Source organism: Daucus carota, chromosome 2 (genome assembly GCF_001625215.2).
Source record: "Daucus carota subsp. sativus chromosome 2, DH1 v3.0, whole genome shotgun sequence".
Classification (NCBI taxonomy): domain Eukaryota; kingdom Viridiplantae; phylum Streptophyta; class Magnoliopsida; order Apiales; family Apiaceae; genus Daucus; species Daucus carota.
Genome location: NC_030382.2, coordinates 8504913 through 8531381, shown reverse-complemented (window position 1 = coordinate 8531381; position 26469 = coordinate 8504913). Strand labels below are relative to the sequence as shown.

The following is a 26469-nucleotide window of genomic DNA, read 5'->3' as shown; positions in this document are numbered from 1 at the left end:
TTGTTATAAATCTTATCTGCAACTGCATCTGTTATTCTCCATTCAGACTCTGATGATTATACTCTGATTTGATAAACTCTGATATTTAAACACTGACCCGACAAACTCTGATGACTTGAATTTTTCATGATGAAAGAGATTCCTGTGAAGAATATGTTGCACTTAACTGAATTTAGTCATAAGCCTCTCTAAAGTCTGAATTTTGTGATATTACAGCTGTGGAAATCTTTAACACATAACACATGAGTTAATTTTGTCACCTAGATTGTCTTACTTCTTAAATATTAGACATGTACTCAGAAAAGAATCTGATTTATTCCTCTTCTAAGCTAAGAGTTAAGACAACTCAGTTATGGGTCTTCAAGAAATTTCTTCTCAGTAAAGAAAATCAAAAGAAAAGAAAAACAAAAGAAATAATTCCAGGTACTCCTTTGAGATCTTAGAAAATTTGTGAAAGGAAAGAACCAAGTGCACTGCTGGTATTAAGCAAATGCATCAAAAATTGAAACAATTTTTTTGGTGACTTTTCACATTCTCTGATTACTGGAGAAATACTCTGAGAAAACAAAAAGTCAAATAAAGGTTATGACTCACTTACCATGAGGAGTTCCCTTTCAAAAGACTTTTGTGATTCCAAAGAGAAGAAATAAGTATGCTCTGATCCATAACTTGAGAAACTCGGCTTATGAGATGACTAAACAATTTTCTAATAATCTGAGTCTTTCTAATATTAGTTAAGAAATTTGACAATCTCTGTGACATTAGAATATTCATGTTAACACACATCTCACTCCACTTCTGTGATTAACAATTTTTCTTTGGCTTCGAGTAATTTTTGACTAGAGTTCAATAAATATTTGCAAACTCTGAGGAGCAAGTGTTGTTAAGACCTTGAATATTTATCTCTCTCCATTACAAGATTCAATAATCTCTCTTTGGTTTGTCACTTAATAAGTCATTTATTTAAACTCTGGTCAATGGTCAGCCTCTGATCGAAGTCCGAGTTAAAATAAATATTTTGGTCAGGTAATATTAGATTTTAATTATCAACGGTAGAAAAACCATTTGAATTCCTGAGTGGAGAAAAACACGGTAATTATTTGTGTCTTATTGGTAACCGGTGCATGTTTGTTCAGATTCACACGCCACTCATAATTACCTCTCCACTACCACATCTTTTTACCGTTTAGAACCTGCCACGTGCCCCACTACAGCTTTTATCTCTCACCAACCTGCGTATACATATATATCTTGTCAGAAATTGAAATTTTTCATTTCTCACACACGATCTTTACTCTCTCTCTCTCTCAAACCCTCTTCACGATTTCTCTCAAACATTTTGTCAAACACCACACCTGCATAACCTCAAACTCTCATTTTTTGTTTCAGAAATCATGTCGACTACTGCCTTCGAGTACAATGGAGCAAAATTTGTCACCAACAACTACTCAGCTATTCTGGATAATGATGAAGCACCCAAGGAGTTTCATCTTACTCAAGATTTCTTAGCTCACAGTGAGCTGATGTATGCTCTGACTCAGCCAGAGCTAATCTCTCCTTCTCAAGTCCTCACTCTCTGGAGATCAGCAAACTACGATGATGGAGGTGAAAATGGTACTCCATCTCTTACATGCAACTATGAAGGTCAAGAGTATGCTATCTCACCAGCAACCATCAGGAAGGCTCTTCATCTTCCTGAAGAAAAGAAATATGATGCTTCAGTACCTACTCAGACTTTGCGTGATATGATGATCTTTCTCGGGTATTCTGCAAGCACAGACAAAATGGGGGAACTTAAGCGTCCACATCTCTGCAAGGAGTGGAGCTTCTTTTATGATCGTATTACCAGGGCTTTCGGCAACAAATGTAGCAACTTTGATGCCATCCCCATCTTCAGTCAACAGATTGGGTACTCTCTGATTCATAATCTCAAATTTGATATTGCTACATCTATCTTGAGATTCATTGGTGATAGGAGAAAAGAGAATATGAATATAGTCTATTATGCTAGATTCTGTCAGCTTATATTCTCTTATTGTTTTCCTGATGTGCCCATTCCTGAAACTGGTAATGAATTACCCTTTAAGATCACCAAACGTGCTTTTACTGATCTTATTAAGAAAGATAGCAAGAAACCACAGGTGCCTGTATTTGCCATTCCTGTGACTGTACAGGATAAGTTAAGAGCAGCTCTACCTGATAAGTATTCAGCTCTATTCTCTGATGAGAATGCACCACAGCCTTCACCTTCTACTGTTGATCCAGAACCAGTCCCACCCTCTGGTCCTTCCCAAAAGGGGCCAGTTGTAAAATCTACTAACACACTACCCTCTGGTTCTTCCCAACAAGGACCAGTTGAACAATGTTCACCCAAGAGGATTCTCAGGTCTTCTAAATCCCCAACCAAACCCTCCCCTCCTCCCAGAAAAAGAAGATTTCTTCAGAAAATTTCAGATTCTGAATCAGAAGAAGACATTCCTCCTCCTCCACCAGCAAAGAGGCTGAGAAAGAAAATACAGCCAACCTCTATTACTGATCTGACTGTGGAACCACCACAGTCAGAGGATCCTGAACAACCTTTGATTCCATTCTCTAATCACTCTGCAGAGCCACTTTTGATTCAACCTATCTCTGCAATGCCACTTGAAGAGAAAACTGCAGCTGATCAACAAATGTCAGAGTCAACCTCTGATCATACTGATCAGACTGAAGGGACAAAGTCTGTTGAAGAGAAAATTGCAGCTGATACTGACATATCAGAAAAACCATCTGATGCACCTGGTCAATCAGAGGATGCACAAATAGAAATGGTCCTTCAGCTAATTCAAGACTCTTTAGTTCAACCTGATGATATTGTTGCAGCTCCTGTTCAGGAGATTCAAATGGCAGAAACCTCTCAGGCAGCTACTGAAGCTCTAGAGTCACATACTCTGAGTATTTTTCTTGCAGATGATGATGATGGGACAGAAGTCACATCAACCCCTATAATCTCTGAGCCAGTCAGAGAAACTTCACCAGCAAGGGCTGATTTCTCAGTTAAAACCCTGTCACCAGTTAGGGAATCCACTCCCTTTATAGCTCCTGCAGTTCCAGGTTCTCCTCTTCCATTCTCTGAGTCTGCCAGAAGGAGAATCTGTCACTTGTCCTATAATCACAGAATGTGCAGAACCACAACACCTTCAGTGGAAGATAGACTTGCCTCTATTGAAGCTACTCAGGCTTCAATGAATTATACTCTGGCAGATTTGAGTGCTTCTGTAGCACAGCTGGTCCAGGTTCTCACCTCTGCTGATGTCAAAAAGGGGGAGAAAACATTCAAAGACAAATGCAAACCTGATCAGCAATTAAAAAGGAAAAAGCCAGATGATGATGAGGAACAAAAAGGGGAAATGAACAAACAGCAAAAGCTGAAGTTGCTGCAGAGAAGTGAAGAAACAAAGAAGAACAATAGAGAAGCAGTAGTAAACTCTGAGAGACCACCCAGATATTCTCAAAAACACAAATCCATGGAGTTGACTGTTGTAACTCAAGCTCAGAGCATAACCAAAGCTGTCAGAGATTCAGATGCTATATCTAAAGAGATAGATCTTGTGAACTCTGAAGTGGAGAAGAAGAAAGAAAAATTAGTTGCTGAAGCTGAAAAACTAATTGAAGCTGGAGACCCTGAGTCTCAGAAATTTTGTCAAACTCTGAAGTTCAGAGGCAAAGAAACCACTCTCTTCTATAAATCTCCTTCCTTGCAAGCAATTGATGAAGCCATGGCAAGGAAAATTTTTGAAAAAGAAAATCCAGGAGTTGACATTGAGGCCATCAGACTTGAAGAAGAAAGATTGGCTGTTGAGAAGAAGAAGGTCAGCAAAACAAAGTCTGATAAGCAAGGACAGATTACTGATTCCTCTCAGAAGCAGAAAATTCCGAAGCAAAAAGGAATAGTAATCAGTGAAGTAAACTACACTGATATCAACAGACCAAGAACTAGATCTCAGACTCAATCTGAATCTGATATAGCAGACAAAGGAAAGAAACCTGTTGATGGAGTTCCTTCAGCTACTCCTGTGATAAAGAAGTCAATGATCAAGATAGCATCAGAGATTCCTTCTAAGAGGATGTTAGAGCTGAGCAGAAATGCAAATATAATTACTGATGTATCTGATCAAGTTATAGAAAGAGAAGCTGGATTAATCAGAAGAAGAAGAGGTGAAAGCAAGCCAATATCTGATATAGCTTTAACCTCTGACAATGCTCAAGTTAAAGTTTCAGTTGAAGAAGAGAAAGTTGAAGACACTAAAGCCTCTTGGTTAAAGTTAAATTCTGAGAAGACTCAAGATCAGAAGAAGAAAAAGAGTTTATATGGGAGTCTTGGTACGAACTTGTACAAGGAAAGCTCAATGCTCACCAGAGTAAGAACTCATGGTACCAGAGGGAAAGAGGCTTATGACACAACTGGTCTTGGTCACAGAAAAGAAAAGATTCAAACAGGCTCAGCAACTACTTTCAGAGATCCTTATCCTCTGACTGAAAAAGTAGGAGAAGCTGTTACACAGAAGGATCTTGACAAAGTTGAGTCAGTACAGATTCTGATGGACACTCATGATGGGCCAGAAGATAAAGAAAAGATTGCTATATTTCTAGAATCTGGCAGAGTGTATAGAATATCAGAAGCTGATTTATTGCTGAAATCTCTGAGAGAGCTGGAACATTTTCACTATATGTTGGAGATCAAGAATGAAGCAACTCAGAGGTGGTCAGATCTGATGAAGAAAACAATTAGTGAAAAGAGAAGATTCTATGGAATAAAGTCTGATGATGAATATATTCCACAAATAGCTCAAGATGATGGTTCTGAAATCAGCATGGAAAAGAATAGTTCTGTGATGGAGACTATTGCAAACACCAGAATCTTGGGTTATAATAATGAAGCAGACAGGCCTAGAGTCATTCAGCTTGGAGAAGCAATGAAGAGAAGCAAAGCAAATGCTTTGAGATCAGCTATATACCAGACAGGAGATGAAGATGAAGAGTTAAAGACTGTCAAAGCTCAAATGATACAAACTCTGAAACAAATTGAAGAAGATCTGATTACCAAGTTTGTTAAGGAGAGCTATGGGTATAGACTGATTGGCTGACTAAGTTCTGATATGTACTGTAAGTTGTAATTAGTTCTGCTCAATCTGTAAGTTATGATTCGTTTATGCAGATTAATTATTTCTTGCATTTGTCCTTGATTGTTTTTGACATCATCAGTAAATATATAGAACTTGTTCATTCTGTCTAATGCACAAGTTGGGGGAGATTGTTACATATTTGATGATGTCACAGGTATTTAACTTGTTTAGTGTGCAGAAGCAAATATCAGAGTTTAGCTGGAAATCAGAGTTTAGCGACTGCCAGCTGGATCAGAGTTTAAGCGATGATCAGAGTTTGCAGGCGGCTGATTTTCAGGAGCATATCTGACTAAATAAGGAAGATAAATATCAAGAGAGATTGTACAAATCAGGACAGCAGAAGGATAGCTACTGATTAGATTATTTTAGGAAGCAGATATTTATAAATCAATCAGTAGATATCATGTAACTGTGTATATAAACACAGCTTAGGGTTTACTCTAGATGAGTTATCAATTGAGTATCATTCGTGTAACCTAGCAGCTCTTAGTGATAGAATATAAATCACTAAGAGATTATTTGTAAACTACTGAAGTTTGTGAATAAGAGTTTATTGAAATATTCTCTTATATTTGTGTTTCTTGTGGATTGTGTTCACTATATTATCACATATATAGTGAGTTTATTCGGCCTAACATACAAGTTGTTTCCAACTTCAATCTAGACAATAATAAAGCTACAAGTTGATTTCAAGCTTGTTTCCAACTTCAATCTAGTCAATAATAAAGCTACAAGTTGTTTTCAAGCTCAAACGAGTCAAGATTGAAACTACAAGCTGATTCCAATTTCAAAAAACCGAAAATGAAGCTACAAGTTGTTTTCAACTTCAAACGAGTCTGAAATGAAGCTACAAGTTGTTTTCAACTTCAATCTAGTCAATCATAAGCTACAAGTTGTTTTCAAGCTCAAACGAGTCAAAAATGAAACTACAAGTTAATTCCAATTTAAAACAACCGAAAATGAAGCTACAAGTAATTTTCAGTTTCAAACGAGTCTGGAATGAAGCTACAAGTTGTTTCCAACTTCAATCTAGTCAATAATAAAGCTACAATTTGTTTTCAAGCTCAAACGAGTCAAGAATGAAACTACAAGTTAATTCCAATTTAAAACAACCGAAAATGAAGCTACAAGTAATTTTCAGTTTCAAACGAGTCTGGAATGAAGCTACAAGTTGTTTCCAACTTGAATCTAGTCAATAATAAAGCTACAAGTTGTTTTTAAGCTCAAACGAGTCAAGAATGAAACTACAAGTTGATTCCAATTTCAAACAACCGAAAATGAAGCTACAAGTAATTTTCAGTTTCAAACGAGTCTGGAATGAAGCTACAAGTTGTTTCCAAGTTCAATCTAGTCAATAATAAAGCTACAAGTTGTTTTCAAGCTCAAACGAGTCAAGAATGAAACTACAAGTTCATTCCAATTTCAAACAACCAAAAATGTACCTACAAGTTGTTTTCAACTTCAAACGAGTATGGAATGAAGCTACAAGTTGTTTCCAACTTCAATCTAGACAATAATAAAGCTACAAGTTGATTTCAAGCTTGTTTCCAACTTCAATCTAGTCAATAATAAAGCTACAAGTTGTTTTCAAGCTCAAACGAGTCAAGATTGAACCTACAAGCTGATTCCAATTTCAAAAAACCGAAAATGAAGCTACAAGTTGTTTTCAACTTCAAACGAGTCTGAAATGAAGCTACAAGTTGTTTTCAACTTCAATCTAGTCAATCATAAAGCTACAAGTTATTTTCAAGCTCAAACGAGTCAAAAATGAAACTACAAGTTAATTCCAATTTAAAACAACCGAAAATGAAGCTACAAGTAATTTTCAGTTTCAAACGAGTCTGGAATGAAGCTACAAGTTGTTTCCAACTTCAATCTAGTCAATAATAAAGCTACAATTTGTTTTCAAGCTCAAACGAGTCAAGATTGAAACTACAAGTTGATTCCAATTTCAAACAACCGAAAATGAAGCTACAAGTTGTTTTCAACTTCAAACGAGTCTGGAATGAAGCTACAAGTTGTTTCCAACTTCAATCTAGTCAATAATAAAGCTACATGTTGATTTCAAGCTCAAACGAGTCAAGAATGAAACTACAAGTTGATTCCAATTTCAAACAACCAAAAATGAAACTAAAAGTTGTTTTCAACTTCAAATGAGTCTGGAATTAAGCTGCAAGTTGTTTCCAACTTCAATCTAGTCAATAATGAAGCTCCAAGTGGTTTACAAGCTCAAACGAATCAAAAATAATACTACAATTTGATTCCAATTTCAAACAACCAAAAATGAAGCTACAAGTTGTTTTCAACTTCAAACGAGTCTGGAATGAATCTACAAGTTGTTTCCAACTTCAATCTAGTCGATAATGAATCTAGTCGATAATGAAGCTAAAAAATATTTCCGTGCACAAACGAGTCAAGAATGAAACTACAAGTTGATTCCAATTTCAAACAACCGAAAATGAAGCTACAAGTAATTTTCTATTTCAAACGAGTCTGGAATGAAGCTACAAGTTGTTTCCAACTTCAATCTAGTCAATAATAAAGCTACAAGTTGATTTCAAGCTCAAACGAGTCAAAAATGAAACTACAAGTTGATTCCAATTTCAAACAACCGAAAATGAAACTACAAGTTGTTTTCAACTTCAAATGAGGCTGTAATTAAGCTGCAAGTTGTTTCCAACTTCAATTTAGTCAATAATGAAGCTCCAAGTGGTTTACAAGCTCAAACGAATCAAAAATAATACTACAATTTGATTCCAATTTCAAACAACCAAAAATGAAGCTACAAGTTGTTTTCAATTTCAAACGAGTTTGGAATAAAACTACAACTTGTTTCCAACTTCAATCTAGTCAATAATGAAGCTACAAGTTGTTTTCAGGCTCAAACGAGTCAAGAATGAAAGTACAAGTTGATTCAAAATTCAAACAACCAAAAATGAAGCTACAAGTTGTTTTCAAGCTCAAACGAGTCAAGAATGAAACTACAAGTTGATTCCAATTTTAAACAATCGAAAATGAAGCTACAAGTTGTTTTCAACTTCAAATGAGTCTGGAATGAAGCTACAAGTTGTTTCCAACTTCAATCTAGTCAATAATAAAGCTACAAGTTGTTTTCAAGCTCAAACGAGTCAAAATTGAAACTACAAGTTTATTCCAATTTCAAACAACCAAAAATGAAGCCACAAGTTGTTTTCAAGCTCAAACGAGTCAAGAATGAAACTACAAGTTGATTCCAATTTCAAACAATCGAAAATGAAGCTACAAGTTGTTTTCAACTTCAAACGAGTCTGGAATGAATCTGCAAGTTGTTTCCAACTTCAATCTAGTCGATAATGAAGCTAAAAATTGTTTCCATGCACAAACGAGTCAAGAATGAAACTACAAGTTGATTCCAATTTAAAACAACCGAAAATGAAGCTACAAGTAATTTTCAGTTTCAAACGAGTCTGGAATGAAGCTACAAGTTGTTTCCGACTTCAATCTAGTCAATAATAAAGCTACAAGTTGTTTTCAAGCTCAAACGAGTCAAGAATGAAACTACAAGTTGATTCCAATTTCAAACAACCAAAAATGAAACTACAAGTTGTTTTCAACTTCAAATGAGGCTGTAATTAAGCTGCAAGTTGTTTCCAACTTCAATTTAGTCAATAATGAAGCTCCAAGTGGTTTACAAGCTCAAACGAATCAAAAATAATACTACAATTTGATTCCAATTTCAAACAACCAAAAATGAAGCTACAAGTTTTTTTCAATTTCAAACGAGTTTGGAATAAAACTACAACTTATTTCCAACTTTAATCTAGTCAATAATGAAGCTACAAGTTGTTTTCAGGCTCAAACGAGTCAAGAATGAAAGTACAAGTTGATTCAAAATTCAAACAACCAAAAATGAAGCTACAAGTTGTTTCCAACTTCAATCTAGTCAATATTGAAGCTAAAAATTGTTTCCGTGCACAAACGAGTCAAGAATGAAACTACAAGTTGATTCCAATTTCAAACAACCGAAAATGAAGCTACAAGTAATTTTCAGTTTCAAACGAGTCTGGAATGAAGCTACAAGTTGTTTCCAACTTCAATCTAGTTAATAATAAAGCTACAAGTTGCTTTCAAGCTCAAACGAGTCAAGAATGAAACTACAAGTTGATTCCAATTTCAAACAACCAAAAATGAAACTACAAGTTGTTTTCAACTTCAAATGTGTCTGGAATTAAGCTGCAAGTTGTTTTTGTTGGGTTTCGGGGCAACAAACGCAGCGGATAATCGACGTAAAATAAAAAAAATCCGAAACCCTAACCCGAGGATCCATCTATAAAGAACGGCTGATCATGGAGATACGAAATAATACCTTGTTGAAACTTTACGTTAGCGAAAGATGGAGGTCCGGAACAAGCAATCACCACGCAGCCCTCGTCTAAGGATCGCGTCTCTAAGCAGTCCACACGAACGTCTGATCGCCAAAGATCACCGGAGCCGGTACTAGCCGAATGCAGCCCCTCTCTCTCTCTCTCTAGCCTCTCTTGATGTAGAGCTGCTAGGGTTTTATAATAAAACGAATTTTATATTACCTAACCCTAAAACAATACATCATTATGTATTTATAGGGAAGAGAGATAGATGGGCCAAACCCTAATCGGATTTGGGCTTCTCCAAACCTAATCCGATTTTGGTTTTAATATTAAATTCGAAATTCTATTACTTAATTAAGACTGGCTCAATTAAATAATTTATTTCGAACTTAATCATTTAATTTAAATTCAGAATTTAAATTAAAACTCCTTTAAACGTTCAAAGTGTGTGACCCTTTAGGTTATTATTACGTTGGCAATAATTTTAATATCCAATAATAAAATTATAAACAATGAGCGGCATCTAGTAATACATCATTGCTACCCAAGTAATAATAATAATTGGTGATTCAATTAAACCTTTTGTGAATAATGTACAATGTAATATAATCCCTTTAACCTCATATTATAGATCAGACTCAAGGCATGTATTGTGTCATCCTCTTCATCATCTAATCCGAATTTCCTTGATCAATGAGTAGACTATTAAACAAATCAATATTTGAGCACGGCCATGCATTTTATAGTCTCACTCAATCAAGAGGCCAATAATATCACTCCTAAAATAGGAGGGTTAAATCCTTTCTAGATCATTCATATTTCTCATACGATTCATAATATACCCAATGTACATTTCATCATCACCCGGTCAAAGGCAACTTTTAGTGCAACCAAAGTATATTAATTCTCATATAGAAATATAATGATATCAAGTCAGAGGATCATTACATCATTATCACAGTGAGAATTTCCAATGACACTTATTAACATGTAAAATCTCACGGTGGGTCATTCCAGTGCCATGTGTCGATACATGCACTTATGTTCTTGACTTTAGCATCACTATACCTATGATCAATGAGATGTGATCATCAGTCAACAAACATACTAGTCTTAATGCATCATTATTGTCCCTTAACAATGATACTCGACTAGGGACATTTAGGAATATTGATATTATTCTCATAATCTCATTTCTAAGTCACGTACTTAGAGATATAGAATTACATATAATATTCCAAGGACATTTATTACGCTTCCAATTTATTACGCAGTAAATGAGGACATAATAAATATTTATTCAATAATCAATATAACATAATCCATAAATGTCTACAATAGAACACAATAGCATTGTCTCTAGGACACCAATACTAACAATCTCCCACTTGTACTAGAGCCAATCTCTGATGTATCTAATACCCATGGAACTAGTATGACCTTCGTGCTTCTGCTGCGACAAAGCCTTGGTCAGTGGATCTGCAATGTTATCATCTGTATGCACTTTACATATATGTATATCCCCTCGAGTATTAATCTCTCGGAGCAGGTGGTATCGTCTGAGTATATGCTTAGTGCGGGAATGTGATCGGGGTTCCTTAGCCTGTGAAATGGCTCCATTATTGTCACAGTACAAATCTATCGGATCTGATACTGAAGGAACCACATCAAGTCCTGTAAGAAATTTTCTGATCCAAACAGCTTCCTTGGCTGCTTCACAAGCAGCTATATACTCAGCCTCCATTGTAGAATCGGCAACCGTCTCTTGCTTTGAACTTTTCCAACTAACAGCACCTCCATTTAGACAAAATACAAAGCCAGACTGAGAGATCGAATCATCTTTGTCTGTTTGGAAACTAGCATCTGTGTAACCTTTTACAACTAGTTTCTCTTCTCCTCCATATACCAAGAATTGATCTTTAGTCCTCTTTAGGTACTTAAGAATATTCTTGACTGCCGTCCAGTGACCTTCACCTGGATTAGACTGGTATCTACTCGTCATGCTCAAGGCATACGAGACATCAGGACGAGTACATATCATTGCATACATTATGGAACCAATTGCCGAAGCATATGGAACTTTGCTCATACGGTCCTTATCATCCAATGATTTCGGACTGTTTTCTTTCGAGATCAATATCCCGTGAGACATTGGGACGTATCCCCTTTTTGCCTCTTGCATCCCAAATCGATGCAATACCTTATCAATGTATGTACTCTGACTTAGGCCGATTAGTCTTCTTGGTCTATCTCTATAGATCCTGATCCCTAATATATAGGTCGCATTGCCCAAGTCTTTCATCGAGAAATTTTTGCTCAACCAAGTCTTAACAGCCTGTAAAGAAGGTATGTCATTCCCCATTAGTAATATGTCATCCACATATAGCACTAGGAATGCCACATGGCTCCCACTCACTTTCTTGTAAACACAAGGCTCATCTTCATTTTGAATGAAGCCAAACTCTTTGACTGTTTCATCAAAACGAATATTCCATCTCCTTGAGGCTTGCTTCAATCCGTATATAGATCGTCGCAACTTACAAACCATTTTGGGAAATCTCGGATCGACAAAACCTTCAGGTTGTGTCATATACACATCCTCTTCTAGGCTTCCATTCAAGAAGGCGGTTTTGACATCCATCTGCCAGATTTCGTAGTCATAGTAAGCAGCTATTGCAAGCAAAATCCTGATGGATTTGACCATAGCAACTGGTGAGAAGGTTTCATCATAGTCAATACCATGAATCTGTCTGAAACCTTTTGCAACTAGTCGTGCCTTATAGGTCTGAACATTTCCATCCATGTCGGTTTTCTTTTTGAAAACCCATTTACACTCGATAGGTTTAACTCCCTCGGGTAAATCAACCAAAGTCCATACTTGGTTTTCATACATGGAATCCATCTCAGATTTCATGGCATCAAGCCATCTCTTGGAATCTGGAGTGTTCTTAGCATCTTTGTAGGTTAGAGGCTCATCATTATCCATAAGCATCACATCACCAGTTTGAGTCAAGAGAAAACCATAATATCTCTCTGGCTCATGGCGAACCCTACTAGATCTACGAACAACCTGTGTTTCCGGAACAGGATTACTCTCAGTATTTTGATGTACATCCTGCTCCGGTTCCTGCTCTGGTTCAATGTTATCATGTGGTTCTCGAACTTCATCGAGATCTATTATCCTCCCACTGTTTTTCTTAGAAAGCATCTCTCTTTCAAGAAACACAGCGGTTCGAGCAACAAACACTTTGTTCTCAGAAGGATTATAGAATGAATAACCTCTTGTTTCAATTGGGTATCCCACAAAATTACATTTATCAGACTTAGGTCCTAGCTTGTCAGAATTTTGACGTTTCACAAACGCCTCACATCCCCAAATTTTCATAAATGACATGCTATGTCGTTTCTCAGTCCATATCTCATATGGAGTGTTCTGGACCGTTTTAGTAGGAACTCGGTTAAGTGTATAGGCAGCCGTCTCTAGGGCATAGCCCCAAAAACTAATTGGAAGATCTGCATGACTCATCATTGATCGCACCATGTCCAACAAGGTACGATTCCTCCTCTCGGAAACTCCATTCCATTGTGGTGTTCCAGGAGGAGTAAGTTGTGATACAATACCACACTCTTTTAAGAAATTCTTAAATTCTTGGCTTAAGTATTCACCTCCACGATCTGATCGTAGAGTCTTAATACTTTTGGTAGTTTGCTTTTCTACTTCAGCTTTGTACTCTTTGAACTTTTCAAAAGAATCGGATTTATTCTTCATAAGATACACATATCCATATCTACTGAAATCATCAGTAAATGTTATGAAGTAGTAAAAGCCACCTCTTGCCATAGTTCGCATTGGACCACATACATCACTATGTATTAGTTCCAATCTCTCAGTGGCCCTTTCACCTTGTCCAGTGAAAGGTGCTTTAGTCATTTTTCCAATGAGACATGGTTCGCATGCTTCGTATGATTCAAAATCAAACTTATCCAAGTATCCATCCTTATGTAACTTGGAAATGCGCTTCTCATTTATATGGCCTAAACGACAGTGCCAGAGGTATGTTTTATTTGAGTCATCAGTTTTAAGTCGTTTATTATTCACATTATAGATGGGAGTATCCAAGTCAAGAACATATAAACCGTTAAATAAACGTGCAACCCCATAGGTAACATTATTCAAAGAAAAGGAACAACTATTGTTCTGAATTGAAAAAGCAAAACCTATCTTGTCCAAACAAGAAACTGAAATAATGTTTCTGCAAATTGCAGGCACGTAAAAACAATTCTCAAGTTCTAAAATAAGCCCAGTGGGCAACGATAAATGATAAGTCCCTACAGCTATAGCAGCAACTTTTGCTCCATTGCCAACTCGTAGGTTGTTACATATTTGATGATGTCACAGGTATTTAACTTGTTTAGTGTGCAGAAGCAAATATCAGAGTTTAGCTGGAAATCAGAGTTTAGCGACTGCCAGCTGGATCAGAGTTTAAGCGATGATCAGAGTTTGCAGGCGGCTGATTTTCAGGAGCATATCTGACTAAATAAGGAAGATAAATATCAAGAGAGATTGTACAAATCAGGACAGCAGAAGGATAGCTACTGATTAGATTATTTTAGGAAGCAGATATTTATAAATCAATCAGTAGATATCATGTAACTGTGTATATAAACACAGCTTAGGGTTTACTCTAGATGAGTTATCAATTGAGTATCATTCGTGTAACCTAGCAGCTCTTAGTGATAGAATATAAATCACTAAGAGATTATTTGTAAACTACTGAAGTTTGTGAATAAGAGTTTATTGAAATATTCTCTTATATTTGTGTTTCTTGTGGATTGTGTTCACTATATTATCACATATATAGTGAGTTTATTCGGCCTAACAAGTGGTATCAGAGCCAGCTCTGTTGATATACCTACAGTGAGATCTTAATCACACACAATCATGTCTGAGAAATCACAAAACAGTAGATATGAGTCTCTTAGGGTTCCGGTCCTCAGAGCATCTGAATATTCTGTCTGGAAAGTAAGAATGATCATGTTTCTGGAATCTACAGATCCAGAATATCTGGATAGAATTTATGATGGTCCACACATGCCAACGAAGCTCTCTGTTGCAGTGGGAGATGAACCCCAGAAGATGATTCCTAAAGAGAAGAAGGACTATACTCCAGAGGACATCTCATCTATCAGTAAAGATGCAAAGGTGAAGCATCTGTTGCATAGTGCTCTGGACAATGCTATGTCCAATAGAGTAATTGGATGCAAAACTGCAAAGGAGATATGGGATGCTTTGGAAGTCAGATGTCAAGGAACCAAAGCCATCAAAAAGAACAGAAGGACCATACTTACTCAAGAGTATGAACACTTTGATTCAAAATCAGGTGAATCACTGACTGATCTTTATGATAGGTTTGTCAAGCTGCTGAATGACTTGTCTCTTGTGGATAAAGAATATGATTTGGAAGACTCAAATCTCAAATTTCTGCTTGCTCTTCCTGAAAAGTGGGATTTGAAAGTAACCACTATAAGAGACAATCTTGATCTTGAAGAGATGTCTCTGGATGAAATCTTTGGAAGGTTGAAAACTCATGAACTTGAGATGGAGCAAAGGAGCAAACGACATGGTGGGAAACCCAAACCAGTTGCCCTAAAAGTTCAAGAAGATTCAACTGTGAAAAGCAAAGGAAAAGCTATTGTCAAAAAGTCTGATACTGAGTCATCAAACTCTGATGTTGACTCAGACTCTGATATCCCTTCAGACTCTGATGACAGTGATACTGAGATGATGCAGCTGGCAGCATTAATGGTAAAAAGCTTCAAGAAGATGGCTTACAAGAACTTCAACAAAGGGAAGAAGTTCTCAAGGAAAGACAGAAACTCTGATAAGAAGGTCTTCAAAAGGAATGAAGGCAAAGAAGAAAAATCTGGAAAGTCTGATAAGTCTAAATACACCTGCTTCAATTGTGGAGAGAAAGGACATTTTGCAACTGAGTGCAAGAAAGCTAAGAAAGAAAAGGAACAGGCCTTTATCACAAAGAAGGGGAGTTGGGCAGACTCATCAGAATCAGAGGAAGAAGTCAACTATGCCTTGATGGCAAACATGGACAACAGCACTGAGACTGTTGAAACTAAGGGCAACAGGAAAAACATCCTAGTTCTGGACAGTGGATGCTCAGGACATATGACAGGAAATAAAGCCCTGCTATCAGACTTTGTGGAGAAGGCTGGCCCAAATGTTTCTTATGGAGATGGCAACATAGGGAAAACTTTGGGATATGGCAACATCAATCTTGGAAATGTCATCATTCAATCTGTAGCTCTTGTCTCAGGACTTAAGCACAATCTGCTGAGCATAAGTCAAATCTGTGACAGAGGATATCATGTCAATTTCTTGGAAGAACACTGTGAGGTCATTAGTAAAGGAACTGGAAAAGTTGTTCTGAAAGGATACAGACATGGCAACATTTATGAAGCTAAGCTATCTTTAAACTCTGAGAGCTCTGCAATCTGTCTACTTAGCAGAGCCAGTATTGAAGAAAGCTGGAACTGGCACAAGAAATTATCTCATCTGAACTTCAATAATATAAATGAACTTGTGAAGAAAGATCTTGTGAAAGGACTTCCAAAATCAGTTTTTACTCCAGATGGACTCTGTGATTCCTGTCAGAAAGCAAAACAGAGGAAGTCTTCCTTCAAAAGTAAAACTGAGTCCTCAATTCTTGAGCCATATCATCTGCTGCATGTTGATCTTTTTGGACCAGTAAATATAATGTCCATTGCAAAGAAGAGATATACTCTGGTCATTGTTGATGAATTTACCAGATATACATGGGTATATTTTCTTCACAGCAAGGATGAGACACCATCTTTATTGATTGAGCATGTCAAACAGTTGAACAAAATCTCTAAAGATGCAGTAAAGATCATCAGAAGTGATAATGGCACTGAGTTCAAGAATTTCAAAATGGAGGAGTTCTGTAAAGAAAATGGCATTAAACAGGAATTTTCAGCACCTGGAACACCTCAACAAAATGGTGTTGTAGAAAGGAAAAACAGAACACTGATTGAAGCTGCAAGAACCATGTTGGAGGAAGCAAAGTTACCAACCTACTTCTGGGCTGAAGCTGTGCAGTCTGCCTGTTTCACACAGAATGCAACTCTGATCAACAAACATGGGAAAACTCCATTTGAAATGGTTAAAGGCAGAAAACCAAATCTCAAATACTTCCATATTTTTGGATGTAAATGTTTTGTTCTGAAAAATCATCCTGAACAGCTAACTAAATTTGATTTAAAAGCTGATGAAGGAATTTTTGTTGGTTATCCTTTATCAACAAAAGCCTTCAGAGTTTACAATCTGAGAACAAGGGTAATCATGGAATCCATTCATGTGTCCTTTGATGATAAGAAAATTACTGGAATGGAAGATTTTGAAGATCATGAGCAACTGAGATTTGAAGATGAAGATGCATTCTCTGATTCCATAAACTCTGACTCTGAGACAATATCAGAACATGTCTCTTCTGATCATCAACCTCAAGCACATGTTGAGGGGGAGCACTTTCAAAATGAAAATCTGAATGAAAATATTGCAGATTCGGCAGAAACCACAAACTCTGATTCTGACTCCTCAAACTCTGATCACTCTACATCAGAGAATCAAGAGAACACATCTTCAGGGGGAGCATCAGAAACTCAGAATGCTCATGGAGATAGCATGAATAATGGGGGAGAGGCATCAGAGAATCAAAATGATACTGGCATGGATCATGGGGGAGGATCCAGTTCCAGGAGTCAACTGCCACTTGAAAGAAAATGGACTAAGTCTCATACACCAGATCTGATTATTGGGGATCCAGATGCTGGAGTACAAACCAGAACTGCAACAGCAAATGAGTGTTTATTTCATTCATTTTTATCTCAGACAGAACCAAAGAAAGTGGAAGAAGCCTTAAAGGATGCAGACTGGGTAACAGCAATGCAGGAGGAGTTAAATGAATTTGAGAGAAATAAAGTCTGGACACTTGTACCAAGACCAAAGAACAGATCAATAGTTGGTACTAAATGGGTTTTCAGGAACAAAACAGACAGTGATGGTGTAATTACAAGAAATAAAGCCAGACTGGTAGCTAAGGGATACTCTCAACAAGAAGGAATTGACTATGATGAGACCTTTGCTCCAGTTGCCAGATTGGAAGCAATCAGAATTTTCTTGGCTTATGCAGCACACAAGAAGTTCAAAGTGTTTCAGATGGATGTAAAAAGTGCTTTTCTCAATGGGGAGCTGGAGGAAGAAGTGTATGTTGAACAACCTCCAGGATTTGTGGACACAAAATTTCCAGATCATGTCTACAGATTGGATAAAGCACTGTATGGACTAAAGCAAGCACCTAGAGCATGGTATGAAACTCTGGCTCAATTTCTTTTGGACAGTGGTTTCAACAGAGGTACAATTGATAAAACTCTTTTTTATCTCAACCATGGTAATGACCTGCTATTAGTTCAAGTCTATGTAGATGATATTATTTTTGGGTCTACTAATCCTAAACTCTGTGAGAGATTCTCAAAGCTTATGCAGTCTAGATATCAGATGAGCATGATGGGAGAAATGAGCTATTTTTTGGGACTTCAAGTTAAACAGACTGATGAAGGAATTTTCATTAATCAGTCTAAATATACCAAGAACCTGCTAAAGAAATTTGGCATGCAGGATAGCTCAGCTGCTACCACTCCAATGGCAACTGCCACTAAGTTAGATAAAGATACTGGTTCACCAGTAGAAATTACTAACTACAGAGGTATGATAGGCTCACTCCTATATCTGACTGCTAGTAGACCTGATATCATGTATGCAACCTGTCTCTGTGCAAGATTTCAAGCAGATCCAAGAGAACCACACCTTGTAGCAGTCAAAAGGATTTTCAAATATCTCAAAGGAACAATTGAGATGGGACTCTGGTATCCCAGAGAATCAGACTTTACACTGATTGGTTACTCTGATGCAGATTTTGCAGGATGCAAAATAGACAGAAAAAGTACAAGTGGGAGCTGTCAATTTCTAGGAGGAAGATTAGTTTCTTGGTTTAGTAAGAAACAAAAATCTATCTCCACATCCACTGCAGAAGCAGAGTATATTGCTGCAGGAAGCTGCTGTGCTCAGATTTTATGGATGAAGAATCAGCTACTGGACTATGGGTTAACTCTGACTCAAATTCCTATTTATTGTGATAACCAAAGTGCTATTGCCATGACAGGAAATCCAGTACAGCATTCTATGACCAAGCATATCAGCATAAGGTATCATTTTATCAGAGAACATGTGATGGAAGGAACAGTGGAGCTACACTTTGTTCCAACAGATCAGCAGTTGGCAGATATATTCACCAAACCATTGGCTGAAGCAACATTTACAAGGCTTGTAAACGAATTAGGGATGATCTCTGGTCCTCTCTAAACTCTGACACATTGCACAAACACTTTATCTGTCAGTATTTGTTGTTATAAATCTTATCTGCAACTGCATCTGTTATTCTCCATTCAGACTCTGATGATTATACTCTGATTTGATAAACTCTGATATTTAAACACTGACCCGACAAACTCTGATGACTTGAATTTTTCATGATGAAAGAGATTCCTGTGAAGAATATGTTGCACTTAACTGAATTTAGTCATAAGCCTCTCTAAAGTCTGAATTTTGTGATATTACAGCTGTGGAAATCTTTAACACATAACACATGAGTTAATTTTGTCACCTAGATTGTCTTACTTCTTAAATATTAGACATGTACTCAGAAAAGAATCTGATTTATTCCTCTTCTAAGCTAAGAGTTAAGACAACTCAGTTATGGGTCTTCAAGAAATTTCTTCTCAGTAAAGAAAATCAAAAGAAAAGAAAAACAAAAGAAATAATTCCAGGTACTCCTTTGAGATCTTAGAAAATTTGTGAAAGGAAAGAACCAAGTGCACTGCTGGTATTAAGCAAATGCATCAAAAATTGAAACAATTTTTTTGGTGACTTTTCACATTCTCTGATTACTGGAGAAATACTCTGAGAAAACAAAAAGTCAAATAAAGGTTATGACTCACTTACCATGAGGAGTTCCCTTTCAAAAGACTTTTGTGATTCCAAAGAGAAGAAATAAGTATGCTCTGATCCATAACTTGAGAAACTCGGCTTATGAGATGACTAAACAATTTTCTAATAATCTGAGTCTTTCTAATATTAGTTAAGAAATTTGACAATCTCTGTGACATTAGAATATTCATGTTAACACACATCTCACTCCACTTCTGTGATTAACAATTTTTCTTTGGCTTCGAGTAATTTTTGACTAGAGTTCAATAAATATTTGCAAACTCTGAGGAGCAAGTGTTGTTAAGACCTTGAATATTTATCTCTCTCCATTACAAGATTCAATAATCTCTCTTTGGTTTGTCACTTAATAAGTCATTTATTTAAACTCTGGTCAATGGTCAGCCTCTGATCGAAGTCCGAGATAAAATAAATATTTTGGTCAGGTAATATTAGATTTTAATTATCAACGGTAGAAAAACCATTTGAATTCCTGAGTGGAGAAAAACACGGTAATTATTTGTGTCTTATTGGTAACCGGTGCATGTTTGTTCAGATTCACACGCCACTCATAATTACCTCTCCACTACCACATCTTTTTACCGTTTAGAACCTGCCACGTGCCCCACTACAGCTTTTATCTCTCACCAACCTGCGTATACATATATATCTTGTCAGAAATTGAAATTTTTCATTTCTCACACACGATCTTTACTCTCTCTCTCTCTCAAACCCTCTTCACGATTTCTCTCAAACATTTTGTCAAACACCACACCTGCATAACCTCAAACTCTCATTTTTTGTTTCAGAAATCATGTCGACTACTGCCTTCGAGTACAATGGAGCAAAATTTGTCACCAACAACTACTCAGCTATTCTGGATAATGATGAAGCACCCAAGGAGTTTCATCTTACTCAAGATTTCTTAGCTCACAGTGAGCTGATGTATGCTCTGACTCAGCCAGAGCTAATCTCTCCTTCTCAAGTCCTCACTCTCTGGAGATCAGCAAACTACGATGATGGAGGTGAAAATGGTACTCCATCTCTTACATGCAACTATGAAGGTCAAGAGTATGCTATCTCACCAGCAACCATCAGGAAGGCTCTTCATCTTCCTGAAGAAAAGAAATATGATGCTTCAGTACCTACTCAGACTTTGCGTGATATGATGATCTTTCTCGGGTATTCTGCAAGCACAGACAAAATGGGGGAACTTAAGCGTCCACATCTCTGCAAGGAGTGGAGCTTCTTTTATGATTGTATTACCAGGGCTTTCGGCAACAAATGTAGCAACTTTGATGCCATCCCCATCTTCAGTCAACAGATTGGGTACTCTCTGATTCATAATCTCAAATTTGATATTGCTACATCTATCTTGAGATTCATTGGTGATAGGAGAAAAGAGAATATGAATATAGTCTATTATGCTAGATTCTGTCAGCTTATATTCTCTTATTGTTTTCCTGATGTGCCCATTCCTGAAACTGGTAATGAATTACCCTTTAAGATCACCAAACGTGCTTTTACTGATCTTATTAAGAAAGATAGCAAGAAACCACAGGTGCCTGTATTTGCCATTCCTGTGACTGTACAGGATAAGTTAAGAGCAGCTCTACCTGATAAGTATTCAGCTCTATTCTCTGATGAGAATGCACCACAGCCTTCACCTTCTACTGTTGATCCAGAACCAGTCCCACCCTCTGGTCCTTCCCAAAAGGGGCCAGTTGTAAAATCTACTAACACACTACCCTCTGGTTCTTCCCAACAAGGACCAGTTGAACAATGTTCACCCAAGAGGATTCTCAGGTCTTCTAAATCCCCAACCAAACCCTCCCCTCCTCCCAGAAAAAGAAGATTTCTTCAGAAAATTTCAGATTCTGAATCAGAAGAAGACATTCCTCCTCCTCCACCAGCAAAGAGGCTGAGAAAGAAAATACAGCCAACCTCTATTACTGATCTGACTGTGGAACCACCACAGTCAGAGGATCCTGAACAACCTTTGATTCCATTCTCTAATCACTCTGCAGAGCCACTTTTGATTCAACCTATCTCTGCAATGCCACTTGAAGAGAAAACTGCAGCTGATCAACAAATGTCAGAGTCAACCTCTGATCATACTGATCAGACTGAAGGGACAAAGTCTGTTGAAGAGAAAATTGCAGCTGATACTGACATATCAGAAAAACCATCTGATGCACCTGGTCAATCAGAGGATGCACAAATAGAAATGGTCCTTCAGCTAATTCAAGACTCTTTAGTTCAACCTGATGATATTGTTGCAGCTCCTGTTCAGGAGATTCAAATGGCAGAAACCTCTCAGGCAGCTACTGAAGCTCTAGAGTCACATACTCTGAGTATTTTTCTTGCAGATGATGATGATGGGACAGAAGTCACATCAACCCCTATAATCTCTGAGCCAGTCAGAGAAACTTCACCAGCAAGGGCTGATTTCTCAGTTAAAACCCTGTCACCAGTTAGGGAATCCACTCCCTTTATAGCTCCTGCAGTTCCAGGTTCTCCTCTTCCATTCTCTGAGTCTGCCAGAAGGAGAATCTGTCACTTGTCCTATAATCACAGAATGTGCAGAACCACAACACCTTCAGTGGAAGATAGACTTGCCTCTATTGAAGCTACTCAGGCTTCAATGAATTATACTCTGGCAGATTTGAGTGCTTCTGTAGCACAGCTGGTCCAGGTTCTCACCTCTGCTGATGTCAAAAAGGGGGAGAAAACATTCAAAGACAAATGCAAACCTGATCAGCAATTAAAAAGGAAAAAGCCAGATGATGATGAGGAACAAAAAGGGGAAATGAACAAACAGCAAAAGCTGAAGTTGCTGCAGAGAAGTGAAGAAACAAAGAAGAACAATAGAGAAGCAGTAGTAAACTCTGAGAGACCACCCAGATATTCTCAAAAACACAAATCCATGGAGTTGACTGTTGTAACTCAAGCTCAGAGCATAACCAAAGCTGTCAGAGATTCAGATGCTATATCTAAAGAGATAGATCTTGTGAACTCTGAAGTGGAGAAGAAGAAAGAAAAATTAGTTGCTGAAGCTGAAAAACTAATTGAAGCTGGAGACCCTGAGTCTCAGAAATTTTGTCAAACTCTGAAGTTCAGAGGCAAAGAAACCACTCTCTTCTATAAATCTCCTTCCTTGCAAGCAATTGATGAAGCCATGGCAAGGAAAATTTTTGAAAAAGAAAATCCAGGAGTTGACATTGAGGCCATCAGACTTGAAGAAGAAAGATTGGCTGTTGAGAAGAAGAAGGTCAGCAAAACAAAGTCTGATAAGCAAGGACAGATTACTGATTCCTCTCAGAAGCAGAAAATTCCGAAGCAAAAAGGAATAGTAATCAGTGAAGTAAACTACACTGATATCAACAGACCAAGAACTAGATCTCAGACTCAATCTGAATCTGATATAGCTTTAACCTCTGACAATGCTCAAGTTAAAGTTTCAGTTGAAGAAGAGAAAGTTGAAGACACTAAAGCCTCTTGGTTAAAGTTAAATTCTGAGAAGACTCAAGATCAGAAGAAGAAAAAGAGTTTATATGGGAGTCTTGGTACGAACTTGTACAAGGAAAGCTCAATGCTCACCAGAGTAAGAACTCATGGTACCAGAGGGAAAGAGGCTTATGACACAACTGGTCTTGGTCACAGAAAAGAAAAGATTCAAACAGGCTCAGCAACTACTTTCAGAGATCCTTATCCTCTGACTGAAAAAGTAGGAGAAGCTGTTACACAGAAGGATCTTGACAAAGTTGAGTCAGTACAGATTCTGATGGACACTCATGATGGGCCAGAAGATAAAGAAAAGATTGCTATATTTCTAGAATCTGGCAGAGTGTATAGAATATCAGAAGCTGATTTATTGCTGAAATCTCTGAGAGAGCTGGAACATTTTCACTATATGTTGGAGATCAAGAATGAAGCAACTCAGAGGTGGTCAGATCTGATGAAGAAAACAATTAGTGAAAAGAGAAGATTCTATGGAATAAAGTCTGATGATGAATATATTCCACAAATAGCTCAAGATGATGGTTCTGAAATCAGCATGGAAAAGAATAGTTCTGTGATGGAGACTATTGCAAACACCAGAATCTTGGGTTATAATAATGAAGCAGACAGGCCTAGAGTCATTCAGCTTGGAGAAGCAATGAAGAGAAGCAAAGCAAATGCTTTGAGATCAGCTATATACCAGACAGGAGATGAAGATGAAGAGTTAAAGACTGTCAAAGCTCAAATGATACAAACTCTGAAACAAATTGAAGAAGATCTGATTACCAAGTTTGTTAAGGAGAGCTATGGGTATAGACTGATTGGCTGACTAAGTTCTGATATGTACTGTAAGTTGTAATTAGTTCTGCTCAATCTGTAAGTTATGATTCGTTTATGCAGATTAATTATTTCTTGCATTTGTCCTTGATTGTTTTTGACATCATCAGTAAATATATAGAACTTGTTCATTCTGTCTAATGCACAAGTTGGGGGAGATTGTTACATATTTGATGATGTCACAGGTATTTAACTTGTTTAGTGTGCAGAAGCAAATATCAGAGTTTAGCTGGAAATCAGAGTTTAGCGACTGCCAGCTGGATCAGAGTTTAAGCGATGATCAGAGTTTGCAGGCGGCTGATTTTCAGGAGCATATCTGACTAAATAAGGAAGATAAATATCAAGAGAGATTGTACAAATCAGGACAGCAGAAGGATAGCTACTGATTAGATTATTTTAGGAAGCAGATATTTATAAATCAATCAGTAGATATCATGTAACTGTGTATATAAACACAGCTTAGGGTTTACTCTAGATGAGTTATCAATTGAGTATCATTCGTGTAACCTAGCAGCTCTTAGTGATAGAATATAAATCACTAAGAGATTATTTGTAAACTACTGAAGTTTGTGAATAAGAGTTTATTGAAATATTCTCTTATATTTGTGTTTCTTGTGGATTGTGTTCACTATATTATCACATATATAGTGAGTTTATTCGGCCTAACATAGGTCGACTTCTCCCTTTGCCAATGGCCTACTTCCCTGTAGTTCCTGCACATTAATACAAATGTGAGAACCACATCCAGTATCTAATACCCAAGATGTTGAAGTAGACAAATTGACTTCTATAACATAAATACCTGAATCAGAAGCGGCAGCAGCCTTCTTCTTCTTCAGATCCTCCAAATAAGCATGACAGTTCCTCTTCCAATGACCTGGTTTCTTGCAATAGTGACAATCACCATCCTTCTGAACACCACCTTTCGGTTTCAAGGCCTTAGTCGGACCAGGTTTCGGATTGGCATTAGAATTAGATCCCATCTTCTTCTTGCCTTTCCATTTACCCTTTCCTTTGGCCTTCCCCTTATTCACCATCAATATGGGAGTAGGGGACACCTTCTGAATGTTGGTTTCAGCAGTTTTCAACATTGCCAACAATTCGGCGGGGTTCTTGTTTATCTCATTCATATTGTAATTCATTACAAACTGAGAATAGTTATTGTTTAGAGATTGCAAGATCAGATCAATTTGGTGCTCAGGACCAATCGGGGCACCCAATTTTTCAAGATAATCAATATACCCTATCATCTTCAGAACATGCGGTCCTACCGGATCACGTTCACCCTGCTTACAAGCATTCAAAGATTTGAAAGTATCAAACCTCTCCTGACGAGCCTGTCCCTCAAACATACGCTTAAGGTGCTCAATCATATCATAAGAATCCATATTCTCATGTTGTTTCTGAAGTTCAGCACTCATGGTCGCTAACATGAGACATTGAACATCCGTGTCATCATCGATATGCTTCTGATAAGCAGTATGCTGAGCACGGGTTGATCCTTCAGCGAGAGGTGTAGGGCGAGGAATATCTATGACATAGAGCTTGCGCTCTTGTTTGAGGACAATCCTCAAATTCCTTTGCCAGTCAAGGAAGTTGGTTCCTGTCAGCTTGTCCTTCTCAAGGACTGATCGTACAGAGAAGTTGTTTGAATTATTTGCCATTGGATATCTACAATATTTTCAAATGCATAAGATAAATTAGTCTACAGATGTTTATTAAATTATGTTCAAGTGATTATAAATATATATTCAAAATATATATCTCCCACTATTTTGTTCAAATCAATAGCCCTAACTATTAATTCGGAAAGCATTTCTGCAAATCTTTCTAGTGAGCCAAGATCCATATTTCATCCATGTTTTAAGTTAGCGTGGGCTAATACTCTCAAAACATGACTATTTAGGTAGACAACATTTGTCAATTATATCAAATATAACTCTTGGATAGTTTGGTGGAGCAACCCTTTGCACATATTTATGTAATAAATCTCACCAAACTTCATGCCTCTAAACCCACAATCCTATTGTGATGGTTTAGTTAAGTTAGACCCAATAATTCAATAACTAAGTACATTTACTTATCACGTCTTCCCATGATTGATTAAAGCACTTTGCTTTGGCAAACCTACTTCTTTCAATCTAGATCTTGACGAGTATTAATCATTGGAAGGCATCTGATTAACTTAATATTTTAATTAGGGATTTTATTAAAACGACCATGATCCTGTCATAAAGAGATCCTCAATTTTTCCTTGAATCAAATATTTCAAATCAATACTCTTTGATTGGTTGAAAACCCGACCTGAGGTGTTGGCACAATGGCTATACTTAAAAACCCCAAATCCGACGGAATCTTCCTCTCATTGAATATCGAAAATCCATAATTAATTCCGTGTTTCATAAACACGAGAATCTCATGATCGTTGTATTCCTTTTTAAAATCTTGAGTCGTTACAGATTTTATCTTGTTTAAACAAGCATGGCATGGGTGTCGTATCGAATACATACATCTTAATCTAATTAAGCATGCATCTCTATAACTA

At 37.2% G+C, this 26469-nt stretch overlaps 1 protein-coding gene across 1 annotated transcript; it reads right to left on the bottom strand.

Annotated features, from left to right (window-relative positions):
* Positions 1-24595: 24595 nt before the first annotated feature.
* On the bottom strand, positions 24596-26214 carry LOC135150086 (uncharacterized). The gene is made up of 2 exons (XM_064086249.1): positions 24727-26214; positions 24596-24637 (listed from the first exon to the last, which is right to left on the bottom strand). Exons 1-2 carry the CDS (start codon positions 25586-25588, stop codon positions 24621-24623), a joined length of 879 nt encoding a protein of 292 aa, XP_063942319.1. The 5' UTR covers positions 25589-26214; the 3' UTR covers positions 24596-24620.
* Positions 26215-26469: the final 255 nt, after the last annotated feature.